Source organism: Carcharodon carcharias, chromosome 12, assembly GCF_017639515.1.
Source record: "Carcharodon carcharias isolate sCarCar2 chromosome 12, sCarCar2.pri, whole genome shotgun sequence".
Lineage (NCBI taxonomy): Eukaryota > Metazoa > Chordata > Chondrichthyes > Lamniformes > Lamnidae > Carcharodon > Carcharodon carcharias.
Window position 1 is genome coordinate 98,405,813 of NC_054478.1, and position 13,928 is coordinate 98,419,740.

The 13,928-nt window shown below is 43.2% G+C and overlaps 1 protein-coding gene across 10 annotated transcripts in view; it reads left to right on the forward strand.

Annotated features, from left to right (window-relative positions):
* The window catches only part of pms1 (PMS1 homolog 1, mismatch repair system component), a 118,285-nt gene that overhangs the window by 69,674 nt on the left and 34,683 nt on the right, over positions 1–13,928 (forward strand). For 8 of the 10 annotated variants that reach the window (XM_041200199.1, XM_041200204.1, XM_041200207.1 and 5 more), the window contains one exon: positions 13,403–13,525. The exons of 1 other annotated variant lie outside the window; for it this stretch is intronic. In XM_041200199.1, coding sequence (XP_041056133.1) covers positions 13,403–13,525 — 123 coding nt within the window. Of the gene's footprint in view, positions 1–12,465; positions 12,679–13,402; positions 13,526–13,928 lie in introns of those variants that run through there. One more of the 10 variants, XM_041200208.1, reaches the window with a different exon arrangement.

The following is a 13,928-nucleotide window of genomic DNA, read 5'->3' on the forward strand; positions in this document are numbered from 1 at the left end:
TTACCGTTAGGGAATATGTTCTTAGTCTGGGTACTAAGAGCATGCACCAGAAGTATGCAGGGTAGGCAAATCATAATGGCGATCACCATGTAATACTGATTTGACTTGAGCTGTTCCATCTTCAACTAATGCTCTCCCTTATCCTCGCACACCTGAATGCATCATCTCTAGGAAGAACCTCTCACCATCCACCTATCACCAGTACTATTTAAAGGGATAATCAGCTGCTTGCAAGATAGAGTAATGCAGCTGATTGATTTCTGCTGGCTACTCAAAAGTTGGTGAAGTCTACAGACAGTAATATGGCAGATGGCGAAGGTTTTGTTTCTCAATCAAAGGTTCTGATCAGGTGACTTGCTCCCACCACCTTAGTCAAAGGTGCTATAGTTTCTATTCCTCTTGGCCTACAGTGTGACAGGGGGAATACACAGAAGCAACAAAGAGGAAGACAAACTGCTTGAAAAGGGAGGCTTTCTGTAGGAGGCCATAATCCACCCAGTTTCTTCAGAAAGCAGTTCTTCTATCTGTGTCAGAGAGGAACAGTTTGTGCCATAACTCCATTTCACTAAGGAGAGGCACACGAAAATCTGCCACCATTTGCAAACAGACCTTCAGCCTCATAGCAGGGCAGGCATGGCATTGCTGGTGACTGTGGTCATGAACCTCTTCACGTTGGGCTCCTTCCAGGCTGGAGCAGGTGACATTTCCAACCTCTTGCACATGGCTGTCTGCTGTTGTATAAGGAAGATCGTTAATGCTCTGTTTGCAAAAAGAAGGAAATACATTGCATTCCCTTTTTCCAAGAAAAGCAGATGGAGCGAGTGGTGGCTTTGTCAAGACAGCAAGCTCCCCATGGTGCAGGGTGTCGGTGACTGCATACGTACTGCTTTGCAGGCACCACATGTAAATTCAGAGATGTACCACAATCACAAAGACTTCCACTCTCTCAATGTCCAGTTTGTGTGAGACCATACTCAGCATATCATGAAAGTCAATGTCCAACATTTAAGCGGCCACAAGAAACTAATGGGTGGCTACTGAGTGATGTGGGCTATTGGTTGATTACATGGCTCATAGTACTGGTAAGCAACCCACACACGTGAGTAGATTACATTTAACCCGAGTCATGCTGCCAAACAAAATGTCATTGCGCAGACCTTTAGGGTGCTTAAGCAACATTGTTACTGACTGCACCTCTGGAGGAACCTTGTAGTACTCACCATAGTAGCTGTCATGATTCATCATGCTGCAGAAATTCGCAAACGTGTGGGCACAGCCACCAGTTATACGGTGAGTGGCTAAGGAAGGGAGGAAGTAATCAACATATCTCCTTTCCAATTGGTCTGTCCATAATCGGTTCAACTGACTGGGCTCAAGTGGACATAACCAATTCTCCATTTAGCAATGGTCCCATATCTCACTTTCCTTCTGTCCTCTTGGCCACAATACTGAAATAAAATCCAACACCAAACAAACATTCCAAAATAATTTTATCAGTCAAACCACCTAATATTCCATACAAAGTCAAATAATCGCCCTTGTGCATTCTCTAAGTGCCTGCCTTCTGTGTGCCTTTGGCTGCCCTGTGCAGTATTACCCCAGTGACTGCCGTCTGCCAAGTGCAAGTTTGCTAATTTTCACTGAGTGAGACTGCAAATGGCCTAGCAGGATGATCCCAAGCAGCTGTGGCACCAGAACACCCAGCCTTGGACTGCACAACCTTTGCATGGGCGGCAGCATCTAGGCTGGCTGGCTGACAGGTAACAGTAAGGACACTGATGGAGTGAAAAGGTTGGGAGGACAAATGCTGCCATCCTGAGAGGAGACAGCAGGTTCGTGTTCCATGGAGAACATGCCAGTCCCACAGGCAGCACCTCAGCAATCTGTGAAGGCCAGATTGCTGAACTGCTGTGTGACCTTGCAAGCTCCTTTGCACAGTGACAGTGGTATATGCAGCAATGGTGGCAGAAAGCTGAGCTTGCATGACTTCAGTCTTAGTTTCCACTGCAGCTGCAAGATGTGATGTTGCAAGGCAAAAGACATGGCAGTGAGCAAGTAAAGATGGGCCTAAAGGAAGTGCAAATGGGAAAGCAGAAACATCAACTGCTATAAAAAAAAGTGGTCAGAGGGTAGGATTTGAAATTATTGAACCTGTGAAGAATTAAAATGACAGGCAACTAGAAGTTCGGTCATTTTTGCAGACCGAATATCAGTGTTCTGCAAAGCGATCACCCAGTTTTGGTCTCCCCAGCATGGAGAAGCCTAAATTATGAGCAGAGAATACAGTGCAATAAAATCCTGATGAGCTGAATCCCAGGAGATTTGCCCACAAATTTGTGTTAAGCAGAATTTTGTGATAGCCAAGGAGGCTCCATTCCCACATGAATGTATTTCTGTAGGCCCGATATGCCTACAAATGGGTTCTATGTCCAAAACAACAGATTCAACTGCCAAATTAAAACACAATAAAGCAGTAAATGTGTGGAAAAGTCTTTATTCAATTTGTTCACACCTTACAATGGCATGGCCTGACCTTGTAAAAGGCCAGAGCTTTGCATTGAGTTAGCTTCGGAAAAGCTCAGTAATCTTTTTCTGTGTAGCAGCTGTCTTCAGACATGCAGGATACAGTCCACCATGCCATCAATGTAATCAGACATGTTTTCGGTGTTTACCTGCTGTAATGTGAAATCCCAGATCATCTCTAGGGACTTTGCGCTGTCAGCTAGGGAAAAGATGGGCGAGCAGGCGGGCATTCACCGGACTCTTCAGGGTCATCAGCCTGCTTGGACTCCTCAGTTGACGAATATACTGCATCTACGATCATCTGCCATATCTGTCATGCAGCATTAGGTATTATCCAACTCCATATAAATTTCCATGGTCTTTGATGGAATTTCCATGCCAGCTTCCCACAGGTGGGTGAAAAGTGCCTTGCCACTGGGTTGGTTGGCCTCCCCTTGCTCCTTCTCATTCTCAATGTCTTGTACAGTTGTGATCTGTTTGAACCCAGCTGAAATGGTTGACAACTTCGACGTAACCGGAATTTCACATCATCCATGTTTGACTCGTCGTGATTTCATTGTACGCTTACATTGAAAGAGATACAAGTAAATCGCTGTTTCACTTGGAAGTAGTGTTCGGGGTCTTGGGCGGTCAGATGGGAGGAAGTAAAAGGACAGGTGTTACATCTCCTGCCCTTGCATGGGAAGCTGCCGGGGGAAGGGGAGGGATGTTGTTGGTGACTGAGGAATGGATCAGGATGTTGCAGAGGGAACAGTCCCTTCAGAATACTGAAGCGGAGGGGAGCATGTGTTAGACAGTGGATATCACACTGGAAGTGATGGAAATGGCGGAGGATGATTTGTTGAATACAGGGCCTGGTGAGTGGAAGATGAGGACAAGGCAAACCCTATTGTGATTCTAGAGGGAGGAGAGGGGGTGAGAATGTAAGTGTGGGAAATTGATTAGACACAGTTGAAGGCCCTGGAAATTATGGTATTGGGGGTATTCTTGGTTGAGGTTAAAGGAAGACATATTGGAAGCACCAATATGGAATGTGGCATCGTCAGAACAGGTATGATGGATAAACTGGGGAAATGGAATAGAGTCCTAACAGGAAACAGTGTGAAAGAAGTGTAGAAAGAAATAGCAGTGAGAGTCAGTGTGTGGATCATAATGCACTGATCATGGTTGGCTCCGGCATTGTGCTAATATCACTAAATAATCAGACTGTTTATCCAACATCCAGTGCTGGATGAGCAGAAATTTACTCCATTTAAATATTGGAAAAACTGAAGCTATTATTTCCGGTCCCCATTACGAAGGCTGTTCCCTAGCTACCATTTCCTTTGCTCTCCCTGGCAACTGTCTGAGGCTGAACCAGACTGTTCAAGTGTCATATTTGATCCAGGAATGAACTTCTGACGATCTTAGTACCAAGACTAAGACCTCCGTAACTTCCCCAACTAACCCCCAGCTCAGCTCATGTGGTGCTGCAACCCTTATCCATGCCTTTTGTAGCTCCAGACTTGACCAATCTAATGCACTCCTGACCTGCCTCCTACGTTCTACTGTCCATAAATCTGAAGTCATTCAAAATTCTTCCTGTGTCCTTACTTGTCCTAAGTCCTGTTCACCTATCACCCCTGTCCTCACTGACCTGTACTTTCGCCCTGTCAAGCAGTGCCTTGCTTTTAAAATTCCCGTCCTTGTTTTTAATTCCTTCCAGAGCCTCACCCCTTCCTTTCTCTGTATTCTCCTCCAGCCTCACAGCCCTTTGAGATATCTGCACCCTACCTCTGGCTTCTTGAGCATGCCTCATTTTAAATACTCCAATATTGGTGGCCATGCTTTCAGCTGCCTGAGTGAAATTTTGCTTTATAACACTTCTGATACACCTTGGGGCATTTTATTATAAATACAGGTTGTTGGCCACCACTTCCATGCTAGAAGGGAAAGGTTCAAAGCCCTGCACAAAGCTCTATGCCAAGTTGGTGTCGGACCACTCCATTCTCCGAGTAAGATTGTGTGGAACAACAACAACCTGACTGAAAACACCAAACTGCGAGTCAAGTAAGCCTTCATCCTCAGCACAGTTCTTTACAGTGATGATACCTGAACAATGTATGCTCAGGATGAGAAAAGGCTGAATAGTTTCCACCTTCGCTTTCTCAGATGTATCCTTAGCATATATTTGCAGTACAAGGTCACCAATACAAAAGTCCTGGAGCATGCTGATTCCGTCAGCATACATTTGTTGCTAAAGCAACAATGTCTGCACTGGCTCAGTCACATTCATCGGATGGACGATAACCCGATATCCAAAAACTTTCTGTACAGTGAATTGGCCACTGGATCACAATCTCCTTGGGCGTCCATACCTCTGCTACAAGGGCACCTGCAAGCGGGATATAAAGGTGGCAGATATTGACACTAACAGCTGGGAGACAGTTGCTGGCAACCATGGCCTCTGTTTGAAAGGGCATTGGAAGAGACGAGCAGAATCGAGAAGTTCAGCTAGTCGAGAAGAGCGCTCAGAGTAAGCCGAGGCCAGTAAATCACCACCTTCTCAGCCTAATGTCTTCCTCTACAACAAATGCAGCACAATCTGTAATACCAGAGTGGGGCTCCTATGTCACACCAGGCAATGCTAAACATAGAGTTGAACTCCACAGCGCAAACCATCACCTCACGAGACGGAATGCTACTCCATTCACTTTTTTACAATCACCTGGCCAAGCAGTGGTGTAGGAGCAACAAGGCAAAAAAAAAGAGGCTGCTGAAGAAGAAATATGTCACTCAATCTCACATTCTCAGCCATCAACTCAGATACAAACACTGTGCATATTTTAGAGGGTAACATAGAGGTGGGATTTGCATATGCTGAGACACTGGCGATAAACGGCTTCTAGCCAGGGCAGGGAGAAAAGGTAGCATTGGTGCCAACTTGCTGGAAACTGGCTGCAGAGGAAGCTGACGAGGACTTTGATTTGGTGGCCTACAGGAAAAAGCTGCTGGATGTGCACAATGAAAATCTTGGTGCATTGGGAGGCCTCCCTGCTAAAGGCAATTGCTTCTTCCTATCCACGCTATCTAATAGGCTCATAATTTTATATACCTCAATTAAATCTCCCTTCAGGCTCCTTTGTTCCAAAGAAAACTACTATCCAATCTTCCCTCACAGCTAAAGTTCCCCATTCCTGGCAACATCTTCATAAATAGCCTCTAAACCCTCTCTAGTGCAATCATATCCTCCCTGGCCTAACATTCATGACTTCACTTCGCCTTCATAGACTTAGACCTTTCTGTGGCTCTGCATTCAGGCCCTCAGGCCAGACTGCTGGCATTGACTGTGATGGATCCCATTGACTGTCTGTCTGTCTGGAGGGCCTCCTGGTGCCCTCTGGGTAGAGGACCTCTCTTTCCTTGCTCATCTCCTGCATGAACCTTGGAGGACATTGTCTGCCCTGTTGCTCCATTTTACAGTGTTCTTCCTGCTCGGGCACAATTCTCTGTTCCTCTACACGTTTCGGTATCCCACCATTATTGTGTATTCCCTTGCCTAGTTTATCCTCCTCAAATGCATGAATTCACAAATGCATGACTTCTCTGCACTGAAATCCATTTATGACTTTTCTGCCCTCCTATCGAGTCCATTGAAATCTTCCTGCAGTCTGCAGCTTTCTCCCTCATTATCAACCACATGACCATTTTTTAATATCATTTACAGGCATCTTAATCATATCCCCTACCTTTAAGTATAATTTTTTTTTAAATTCATTCACAGGATGTGGGCTTCACTGGCTGGGCCAGCATTTATTGCCCATCTCTAGTTGCCCTTGAGAAGGTGGTGGTGAGCTGCCTTCTTGAACCGCTGCAGTCCATGTGGCATAGGTGCACCCACTGCACTGTTAGGGAGGGAGTTCCAGGGTTTTGACCCAGTGACAGCGAAGAAATGGCGATATATTTCCAAGTCAGGACGGTGAGTGACTTGGAGAGGAATTTCCAGGTGGTGGTGTTCACATCTATCTGCCCTTGTCTTCTATGTGGTAGTGGTCATGAGTTTGGAAGGTGCTGTCTAAGGAGCATGGTGAATTCCTGCGGTGTAGCTTGTAGAGGGAGTGGAGGGAGTGAATGTTTGTGGATATGGTGCCAATCAAGTGGACTGCTTTGACCTGGACGGTGTCAGGCTTCCTGAGTGTTGTGGGAGCTGCACTCATCCAGGCAAGTGGGGAGTATTCCATCACACTCCTGACTTGTGCTTGTGGATGGTGGACAGGCTTTGGGGTAGTCAGAAGGTGAGTTACTCACCGTACAATACCTAGCCTCTGACCTGCTCTTGTAACCACAGTATTAATATGGCTGGTCCAGTTCAGTTTCTGGTCAATTGTAACCTCCTTAGACAGCACCTTCCAAACCCACGACCACTACCACTCCCAGGATGTTGATAGTGGGGGATTCAGTGATGATAATGCCATTGAACATCAAGGGGCGATGGTTGGATTCTCTCTTGTTGGAGATGGTCATTGCCTGACACTTGTGTGGCGCAAATGTTACTTGCCACTTGTCAGCCCAAGCCTGGATATTGTCCAGGTCTTGCTGCATTTAGACATGGATTGCTTCAGTATCTGAGGAGTCGTGAATGGTGCTGAACATTGTGCAATCATCAGTGAACATCCCCACTTCTGACCTTATGATGGAAGGAAGGTCATTAATGAAATAGCTGAAGATGTTTGGGCTGAGGACATTACCCTGAGGAACTCTTGCAGGATGTCCTGGAACTGAGATGACTGACTTTCAACAACCACAACCATCTTCCTTTGTGCTAGGTATGACTCCAACCAGCGGAAAGTTTTCCCTCTGATTCCCATTGACTCCAGTTTTGCTAGGGCTCTTTGATGCCACACTTGGTCAAATGCTGCCTTGATGTCAAGGGCAGTCACTCTCACCTCACCTTGAGAGTTCATTTCTTTTGTTCATGTTTGAATTGAGGCTGTAATTAGGTATTAGGTCAGGAGCTGAGTGGCCCTGGCAGAACCCAAACTGGGCATCAGTGAGCAGGTTATTGTTAAGCAAGTGCTGCTTGATAGCACTGTTGATGACCCCATCCATTACTTTACTGATGATTGAGAGTAGACTGATGGGGTGGTAATTGGCCAGGTTGGATTTGTCCTGCTTTTGGTGTACAGGACATACCTGGGCAATTTTCCACATAGCCGGGTAGATGCCAGTGTTATAGCTGTACTGGAACAGCTTGCCTTGGGATGCGGTAGGTTCTGGAGCACAAGTCTTCAGTACTATTGCCGGAATAGTGTCAGGGCCCATACCTTTGCAGTATCCAGTACGTTCAGCCGTTTCTTGATATCACATGGAGTGAATCTAATTGGCTGAAGACTGGCATCTGTGATGCTGGGGACCTCTGGAGGAGGCCAAGATGGATCATCCACTCAACACTTCTGGCCGAAGATTGTTGTGAATGCTTCAGCCTTATCTTTTGTACTGCTGTGCTGGGCTCCTCCATCATTGAGGATGCGGATATTTGTGGAGCCTCCTCCTCTAGTGAGTTGCTTAATTGCCCACCACCATTCATGACTGCATGATGCAGGACTGCAGAGCTTAGATCTGATCCGTTGGTTGTGGGATCGCCTAGTTCTGTCTTTCACTTGCTGCTTATGCTGTATTATAGCCCTGTGTTATAGCTTCACCAGGTTGGCACCTCATTTTTAGGTATGCCTGGTGCTGCTCGTGGCATGCCCTCCTGCATTCTTCTTTGAACCAGGTTTGATCCCCTGGCTTGATGGTAATGTTAGAGTGGAGGATATGCCAGGCCATGAGGTTACAGATTGTGTTTGAGTACAATTCTGCTGCTGCTGATGGCCCACAGCACCTCATGGATGTCCAGTCTTGAATTGCTAGATCTGTTTGAAATCTATCCCATTTAGCATGGTGGTGGTGCCACACAACACGATGGAGGGTATCCTCAATGTGAAGGTGGGACTTCATCTCCACAAGGACTGTGCAGTAGTCACCCCTACTGATACTGTCATGGACAGATGCATCTGTGGCAGGCAGGTTGGTGAGGGTGAGGTCGAGTTTGTTTTTCCCTCTTGTTGGTTCCCTCACCACCTGCTGCAGACCCAGTCTAGCAGCTGTATCATTTAGAACTCAGCCAGCTCGCTAAATAGTGGTGCTACAGGCTACTTTTGGCAGTGGACTTTGAAGTCCCCCACTCAGAGTACGTTCTGCGCCCTTGTCACCCTTGGTGCTTCCTCCAAATGATGTTCAGCATGGAAGAGCACTGATTCATCAGCTGAGGGAGGGTGTACGTGGTAATCAGCAGGAGGTTTCCCTGCCCATGTTTGATGCCATGAGATTTCATGGGATCCGGAGTCGATGTTGAAAACTCCCAGGGCAACTCCCTCCCGACTGTATACCGCTAAGCCTGCACCTTTGCTGGGTCTGTCCTGCCGGTGGGACAGGGCATACCCAGGGATGGTGATGCTGGTGTCTGGGACATTATCTGTAAGGCATGATTTCATGAGGATGACTATGTCAGGCTGTTGCTTGACTAATCTCTGAAACAGCTCTCCAAATTTTGGCTCTAGCCCCCAGATGTTACTAAGGAGGACTTTGCAGGGTCGACAGGGCTGTGATTGCCGTTGTCTTTTTCGGTGTCTGGGTCGATGCTGTGTGATCTGTCTGGTTTTATTCCTTTTTTGAGACTTTGTCGCAGTTTAATACAACTGAGTAGCTTGCTAGGCCATTTCAGAGGGCATTTAAGAGTCAACCACATTGCTGTGGGTCTGGAGTCACATGTATGCCAGACCAGGTAAGGACGATAGATTTCTTTCCCTGAAGGACATTAGTGAACCAGATGGGTTTTTACAACAATCGACAATGGTTTCATGGTCATCATTAGACTTTTAATTTCAGATTTTTATTGAATTCAAATTCCATCATCTGATTCAAACCCAGGTCCCCAGCGCATCACCTTGGGTCTCTGGATTACTAGTCCAATGACAATACCACTATGCCATTGCCTCCCCTTTTTGATATATCCCACAAAAATCAAGGGACCCAATCCTGGGCCTTGCAGAACTCCATTGGGAGCAGCTTTTCCATCACAAAATCACTGCTCAACCATTACCTGTTGCTCTCAATTTTGGATCCAACTTGCCACTTTCCCTTGGATCCCATAGGCCCTTACTTGTCTGAGTAGCCTATCATGTGAGACCTTATCAAAAGCCATGCTAAAATCCTTGTAGACTGCATCGATCATGCAACCCTCATCCACCCTCCTTGTTTTCCCCCTCAAAAAATTCAGTCAAGTTAGTCAGACACACCATTCTCTTAAATCTATGCTAACAATCCTTGACTAATCAATGCCTTTTCTAAATGACGATTTATAATGCCCAATAGAATTTTTTTCAACAGATTTCCCACTGAGGTAAGACTGACTGACCTGTAATTACTCAGTCTATCCCTTCCTTTCTTTTTAAATAACAGTCCTATTGGTTCAAGCGACATGCTGTTGTTTGGCCTATTCACTTAGGTTCCATATCCCCTGTAGAGGTCGGATGCTTTTTCAGACTATCGATGACTGTAAGTTGCCACACAAAAGGCCACAAAACGTCTGTTGGCAGCTGTAAGCGTAATGAATGATGAGCATCATTTATTTGCCAATGACTGCAGAATCCAATCCATTGTGTTGGAAGCTGCTTCTGTTTGGTGAGATTGTGTGATGGCTGTTTCTGGAAGTTTTTACTGGAAGAATTTTCAGAAAATTGTTTATGAAGCTACAGCTTCAACTGCTCACCCACCAGAACTTGTGCTGTGCTGCAACAAATGTACATGTACCTGCACAGCAGTCCATTTGCACCCTGGCAGCTTGGAAATAAGGTTATTAGGAACTGACAAATGTGTTCTGACTGTAACATGGAACCTTCACTAATTGCTAAAATAACTATGGAAACATTGTAGCCTGTCATTTATTGTTTTTAATTTGATAATTATTTCCAAAAAAGTTAAAGACTAATGAACGTTGACATATTACGTGCACACAATGTTTAAGCATATGTTTTTCCATAGCTAACAGCTTTTTTAACAAATGTTGTACATGAAGATGTGTTGTGAAAATATAATTACTGTTTCTGTTCTATATCTTTATCAGTTTAAAACGTCTTCAATTGGACAATTTTAAATTCAACTGCAGGCCATTCCACTCGAAAATGTAACTAGGCTTTCTTAAATGGAAAACAATTTCTCACTAATTAATTTTGGTGGAGATATTTTTTGTTACAAAAGTATTAATTTAAAAACCATACATTCATCTTTATTATGGGTGATAATTTGTTCATTGTGTAAACTCCAATTAGTACAAATATTGTTTACTATTCTCTACAGTTTGAAACTTTATAAATATAAAACTTAACTTCCAATAGTTAAAGTTGGAATTGGTTAAAAAAGAGTACTCACCAAGACTATGCAACCTTTGACACTGCCCTCTAACCTTTAATACTATTAATTTATACAATTTTCCCCCTAGGATTTGTTCAATAAAGTTCAACACGGCAGGATTTTGTTTCACGTTAAAAGTAGAGAAAAACTTTAAATAAATTTCTTAACTGCAGAACTTCAAAAAAAGAGTATTGGTGTACTGAATTTTCAAAGGCAAAGAGGAAAGCTTAAGCATAGTTTCTCAGGCTAAGTAAGTAACAAAAAATGGACATGCCAACTCCATTGAAAACTCATAGCACCAAGCTTAACAAGCTCACTCCCTACTACACCATGTCATCTAAGTATTAAATACAAAATTAAAATTAGCTTATTGGTATAACATTTTAATAAAGTGATATTATATAGATTTCCAAAGTTATGTTAAAACATATAAAATAAAAGTCTGAATTGAACTGCCTGTGCATTTCTGGTAAGAAATCACACAGGGGACTTCCCACCCACCATAGCAGAAAGACAACCAGCCGATTTTAACATCTGGGCCTCATTTAAACCTGACTGGTTTCCACCAATTTCAGGTAGGATGTTGGGGGGAAGCAGCAGAAAATCCACGCCCACTGATGGCATTTGCAAGATTGGCTGGTGCACTTGTCCCACATTTGGGGAGGGTATGAGAATACAGTGTGATCCTAAGCATTCTTTTTGAGGCTTAAGGATCATTCCAATGTTTGCAAGGACATGGGCAAAATGTGCTTATTTGTTTAGAAGAGTGGTGACGGTGGCAGATTTGAAAAAGAATGGGACAAAATCCAAGGAGAGGGAGCAGTTTACAATATCAGCTCAAGTGAGGGTCAGAAGAGAATCTGGAGGTCAGCACTCCAGTTGGAATAGAGAGGGGTTTCAATGACAAGGTTAGCTCAGAGGACATGAGGGGAGATATAAGAGAAATTAGAGAAATGTGTTAATATTTGCAACTCCTTGAATCAGTGGCCAATCTGAAACACTTCACCCTGACCACCAAACTAGTTGCCGTGCAAATTCATATATTCACTGTCTATTCTTACAACAGAAAAAGACTTAACATTTCAAACCTGCTGAATGCTATCTTGGCACGCTTTGATTTTTTTTTGATTAAAATTATGTTGAGCAAGTTTTGAAAAACACTCCAATGTTCATAGCTGCTGCTGGTTATTTTTTGTGATTATTTGTTCTAGATTTTTGGGGGATTTCAGCAACTCAGACCAACTCAGTAGATTGACATTTGCCTGACATGTCCTTTACTTAGCCAGGTACCTACATAGGTTTGTAAATTCCCAGGGGTCAAGCAGACAACTTTTTTTTTCCATCCAAAATTGCAGATTGAACGTTTATATGAGCTGTTCAGTTTTTTATATATAAAATTAAGTATAAGGCAATATACTTTAATTTGCCATCTCTATGTTAAAGGAAATTCTATGATTACCACAACCTGTAAAACAAAAATTCTATGTGACGTTTGTTTTATTTTTCAAGCCAGAAGAAAAACAACATAAAGAAAATGTGAAGCCAGAGTGGCTCTCAAAGGGAAAGATGAAGAATTGGGGGCTGGGGAAGAAGTCATTTTGAATGGAGGCAGTTTTGTAGACCAGAAAATGAATGTCCAGCTGTTATTTTAAAAAAAACTTTCATAGTGAATGTATCAGTCACATTGTAACCCATTGGTTCATAAAATCTAATTTATCACTGCTGACAGATGTTTTCTTGCTGACCTTAATGTTTACTCAGTAAATAGCGTTTGCCTGTACCCTTTGCCTTACATGCATTCCAGTATTCAGTCACATGGTGGAAAGATGTGGTAATTACTACCAAATTAGATAATGTCGAATAGTACTCATTTGAACAATAAATATACTATTCATTTTCAGATCATTTAACATGCAGCAGAAGCAGATTTGGAGAAAACATTGTGGTATATGTAGAGCAGTAGTATGTTGGAAATTAAAATCGTAATTATTAAATTGAGTTACACAACACAATCAACTACATATTTACAAATAGAGTAGGCAACAGTTGCTGAATAGTTCAAATTACATGAATATAATATTTTGACATTCTTCTTTTCCCTTTGTGGAGTCTCTTTGCACAACACATTTTCAGTTTAAGAGGAAAAGTTGCAGACCTTCATCCATGATACTCTGAACCTTGCTGCTCCGATTTACATCAGTGACCTGGGATGATTGGCCCTCTAAATTATTTTTGTGTGCTTCCTCCAGGGAAGGGTCTAGGCTTTTGCTTCTGGGTCTCCACTCTTGATTCAGGTGAATCACCATGGAAAGTCACAGGGCCAAATCTTTGTTCTTTCACCCTTTTGTAGAGTGATTTGGAGCTCCAAATATGTTGCCCTCCCTAAACATATCTTGATAACATTACAATTTTTAAATTTGTGGATTTTATTTGCTGGTATTCACAGATTTTCCTCAGTGGTTTTCTGCCCAAGCCAGGTTCTAATCCGTCTTTAACAAGTCTCACCAGCCCTGACAGAAGTTTCATCTCTGTTAATTCCAGACCTGTTCATCACAAGGAAATATTAAAGGTAGATGAATAACTTTAGTGATGATTCTGCTTACCTGTTTTCCTAGAGTGCAATAAATGTACTTTACAGTGAAGAATTTTTATTACCTTAGTATAACAGGATTCAAATAGTCTTATTTAGGTTGTAGTAGGGGGCATTATTAGTGATATGCATGGTGAATTTTGGGATCAAATCGAGGTTTTTCATTTTTCCATGACTACTTCCAGTGAGCAAATGGACAAATGTTGGTTGACTCAGTTATCATTGAGTTATTGTCATTTGCAGTCTGTTAAATATGGGCTTCATCCAACATTTTCCTGAACAAGAAGTAACCTAGTGGGTGTTGCAGTAATTATGTTTTAGAATTCTAATTGAAACACATAATTAATTGGTTGTGCATTACAAATGGGCATAAAATCATCTT